Source organism: Ctenocephalides felis, unplaced genomic scaffold (genome assembly GCF_003426905.1).
Source record: "Ctenocephalides felis isolate EL2017-DRISC unplaced genomic scaffold, ASM342690v1 CF-g0.4_SCAFFOLD_03320, whole genome shotgun sequence".
Lineage (NCBI taxonomy): Eukaryota > Metazoa > Arthropoda > Insecta > Siphonaptera > Pulicidae > Ctenocephalides > Ctenocephalides felis.
In genome coordinates, this window is record NW_020539474.1 from 15,379 (window position 1) to 19,577 (window position 4,199).

Genomic DNA, 4,199 nt, shown 5'->3' on the forward strand with positions numbered 1-4,199 from the left:
GAATCCAGCGAATTATTTAAAACAAAAGCGCTGGATTTAATTTTTTACAAATAATTTTCATTTTTGTAAAATTTTCAAATATTATTGTTTTCTCCTCGGTCCTACACTTTTCAAATATAGTTTTAATACATCAAAAGTAGCCAAACGTAACCATTTTTAACTTCCCGTAGGGCAAGTTATAGTAATCGCAAAAAAATCGAAAATGAAATTTTTTATATATCTTTACGTTTCAGAGGTTTCTGAACATTTTGGCATACCTTAGAAAAAATGGATGTATGTATGTGCGGATACAAATTTTCGTCGACGATTTCGGGAACACGGATCAACCGATTTGAATAATTCAAAAAGCATTCGATTCGTATTGATAAGAAGACGTGCTGATTAGTTTTGGCAAAGGCAGCTCCAGCCGTTCCAAAGATACAAGGCAAAAAGTGCCGAAAACGGTAATTCAGTTTTTAAGAGAACGGAGCGTCCGAATTTAATAATTCAAAAAACATTTGACTTGTATTGACAAGATGTAGAATTGATCAAATTTTCATGAAGGCAGGTCTAGCGGTTTCGGAGATCTAATGAAAAAAGCAAAAAAAAAAAATGCCATTCGGCGGTTAAAAATGATCATTTGACATATGCACCTCAAATTATCAGATATTTTTTATAGAATTTCAACAATAAGTATATTTTTTTTACATTTCTATGGGTTCCGTACCAATGCTTATGCGTTAGACGGCGGCGCGGCACTTGCGAGCTTTGACATTTTGTCTCTATGCAGTTCAAGCAGTGCGATTGCTTTGAATAAAAGTTCAGAATTTCCAAAATATGTCAAAATGAAGAAAACTTTTTCAAAGAATTTTTTTGTTTCCAAAAAAAAATTTTTTTTCTCAAAAAAAAAAATTTTTTTTTTCAAAAGAAAGTAATTTTTTATCAAATTTACAGTTTCTCAAAAAAAAAATGTCAATCGTTTTTAAAAAAATAATAATTTTTGGTACGGGAAGTTCCAGCAATTTGCCTTAAGGCACGATGCCCTAATTGCCTTAAGACAGAATTCCACTTACAGCTAGTTTTACTATAATGTCAGATAACGCTTTATCCGCGTCGCCGGTGGGAACCGCTGCGCCAGCTACAGCATCGTCGAGTGAAGCCGTCCCATCGAAGAAAAAGCGAGTGAGGGCGCCCTATCCTCCCATATACGTAATGGTCAACGACGCCATAGCAAGCCTGAAAAAACGCGGAGGATCGTCGCTGCAGGCGATCAAGAAATATATGTCGGCCAATTATAAAATCGACGCCGAGAAAAAATCAACATACATCAGAAAGTATTTAATGTCGGCAGTTGAAATGGGAACACTCATTCATACGAGAGGCAACGGTGCTTCGGGTTCGTATAAACTTGCCGCTAGACAGAGGGGCGGCGAAAGCGGTGTATACTATTCTTTTCGATTAAGAAGAATGTTATTTTTTAATTCTTTTGATTATTTTAGTTTAAATTTTTTAAATGGTGAATTTAATAAAATAATTAAAATAAGATTTATTTTAATAATTTTTTCTTTATGCTTTGATAAGATTATAATTAATTTGATTTTTTATATTCCTAATACATATATTTTTTATTAGATTTATAATAAATATTATAGTTATAATTATGTTTTTATTAGGATTATGAGTAGGGTTAGAAATTAGGTTTTATAAAATATTATATATAAAAATGGATCGCAAAATGTGTTGGTAAGCGCATAACTCAACAACGCTCTTCGAGTCTTCGATCTTTTAAATTTTCAGCTCCTTCCCAGACAGCACAAGACATGCCAGGGAATGTCCCACTTGTCCTCACAATCTCCCAATATCGCGATATCCTATGAATATCCTATGAATATGCAACGGGACGTCTCAAAACCAAAGGACTCGAGCAGGTATAACGAACGGTTCACGACATGTCGATCTCATACGCGCACGGCTTGAGACCTCTAAACGTATATGTTTGTCCCTTTCTCTTCGCCGTCGCGTCGCTTGGCGTCATCAATTAAGCTACTGACGCTATATGTCGAATTCTTTTATAGTTGTTGCGTAATTGAGTATTATTAGTGAAAATTTCATTTGTTCTGTTTAAATATATATGTGGTGTTATTAATAAATAATATTGAAAATCCAAATGCTCTAAACTTGATTAATAATAGTGGAAATTGCATGTGTTTTATATAATTAATGTATATTTGAGTGTGTAATAAATAATTTATATCATACTTGAAAAAAATAAATTTACATTTTTATCAGTTTAGTTCTCTATCTAAGAGTTATAATTTGAGTTCACACTAAAATATATAGTATTTTAAAACTTCTAATATAATATGGCGCCAAAAAAAAAGTATTCAAAAGTGTTAAATTTATTTCAAAGAGGCAGTTTCAAAGGCGTGTGAATTACTATGTAAAGGCTAATATCCAGGCAACAGCTATTACTGATTCTGCAAATCTACAGGAAAGTTGCACAAGAATAAATATATGTGCAGAACAGCCAATTGAAAATATGAATAATGATTTGGAGACATTGATTACTTCTCCAGAAAAAAAGCTGCAGACAAATTGGACGGAACAGAGATAATAATTGTACGTAAAGCTTTTTGTATACTGCATGGTATTTGAAATATTATGTTACTAGTACAAATATATATTTTATAATGCTGGCATTTCTACCCTGCTAGATTCAATTGGCGAGGAAATTTTCATCAGGGAGATGACTAAAGTTCGATTAACCATGGAGGGCCTTGAGGAGCAAGTGAAGGAAATGATGTTGAGAATGGATTCCTTCCAGTCTCCTAAGGCTGTCATGAGTAGTGACATGGGCCAAATCAAGGAAATTTTAAACAAGTTTCCTCTGTGCTCAATGGACGAACTTCGAGAAGTGGAGGATAGTCTAAGAAACAACAAGGATGTGAAAACACAACTGGTAATCACATGTTCACCCAAATTTATGTTTATTAGTTAGCTTTATTATAAACTAGTCTTTATTTTTAGATTTTGTATTTGGCTAGGACAGGTGGAAAATGTGCTAAATCTGTCACAGTACAATTGATTAAATTGATATTTGATGATGGCCTGGCTAGGAGAGTTCAGCTGGGCAGGGGGTAAAGGAAAGCACAAGTATTGCGAGCTTGTGCTGTGCGATATCATCAATGGTAATTTATAGTTCCTATGTTTATGATATGTTGTAAATTATGTATAAAACTTACATATGAATAATTTCAGAAACTGTTCTAAAGAACTTACCTAATGAAACCAAGTTTGCCATCTCAGAGGCTACAAAAAGCTGGCTGAGGCATGCCAGTGAATGGTATACAAGGTATGTTTGTGAGATGTGTATTATTAATTTTATATATATATATATATATATATATATATATATATATTGAAGAGACGTTAGTAATGAATTTACTAATTAATGAATAAATGTAACCAATTTTTAATAACTTCTTGAGTAGATTATAGTTTATTTGGAATACTTAACGACGAGAATTGGAACATTTGTAGCTCTTCTGGAAGTGTGTGAAATCAAAGAATTTATTTAGATACAAAAATTTATTTAGCGCTTTATTATAATATTTTAGTTGTTACTTGTTCAAGAGTTCAGGACTAACTAACCTATATTTTTACATTTTTAAAATATTTCCAATATTTCTAGTTTTATGATAGCTCGCCGAGGGTACATGAGCTATCATGTAAACTTTTATTAACGGTTGTCTTGCAGATGTACAAGATATTCGCAACATTTACCGTTACTCGGGATTATACATCGTTCAAATGAATTTACTTATGACTATATTTATAATTATAAAGAACACAATTCTCAACACCTCCATCGTGAAAATTAAGCCGTCCTCGGCTTATTACATAACATTAGCGAATTTCAGGTTGTAATTAACTTGTACATTAATAACTAAAATCTTTATCTTAATAACTATGAGTTGATGCATCATGGATATAACAACTAAAGACATCAATTTTTATTTATATTTTAGTAAATCAAAACACTTAGCTAAACCTTAACATTAATATTATAAATTGGACTATTTTTTTAAATTCATTTACATTACATATTTTAGATTTAATTTATTTGTGAAAAGAAATATTATTTTTATTATTATTATTTAATCAATAAAATTTAATTGATAATTTGATTTATGTGATAATTAACATTATTCTATGAGATT

The 4,199-nt window shown here is 31.5% G+C and overlaps 2 protein-coding genes across 2 annotated transcripts; both read left to right on the forward strand.

Moving 5' to 3' along the window:
• The first annotated feature begins 1,068 nt into the window (after nucleotides 1-1,068).
• On the forward strand, nucleotides 1,069-1,660 carry LOC113382141 (histone H1-like). The gene is made up of 2 exons (XM_026620691.1): nucleotides 1,069-1,375; nucleotides 1,653-1,660. The coding sequence occupies exons 1-2, from the start codon at nucleotides 1,069-1,071 to the stop codon at nucleotides 1,658-1,660; spliced, it is 315 nt and encodes a 104-aa protein (XP_026476476.1).
• A 910-nt stretch (nucleotides 1,661-2,570) lies between these two features.
• On the forward strand, nucleotides 2,571-3,332 carry LOC113382144. Its single transcript, XM_026620693.1, has 4 exons — nucleotides 2,571-2,598; nucleotides 2,694-2,938; nucleotides 3,007-3,167; nucleotides 3,238-3,332. Exons 2-3 carry the CDS (start codon nucleotides 2,726-2,728, stop codon nucleotides 3,118-3,120), a joined length of 327 nt encoding a protein of 108 aa, XP_026476478.1. The 5' UTR covers nucleotides 2,571-2,598; nucleotides 2,694-2,725; the 3' UTR covers nucleotides 3,121-3,167; nucleotides 3,238-3,332.
• The last annotated feature ends 867 nt before the right edge of the window (nucleotides 3,333-4,199 follow it).

Coding starts and splice junctions, on each gene's coding strand:
- LOC113382141 (XM_026620691.1), top strand. CDS start 1,069: ATGTCAGATAACGCTTTATCCGCGTCGCCGGTGGGAACCGCTGCGCCA.
- LOC113382144 (XM_026620693.1), top strand. CDS start 2,726: ATGACTAAAGTTCGATTAACCATGGAGGGCCTTGAGGAGCAAGTGAAG. Junction 2,939..3,006: donor AGGATGTGAAAACACAACTG/GTAATCACATGT, acceptor CTTTATTTTTAG/ATTTTGTATTTGGCTAGGAC.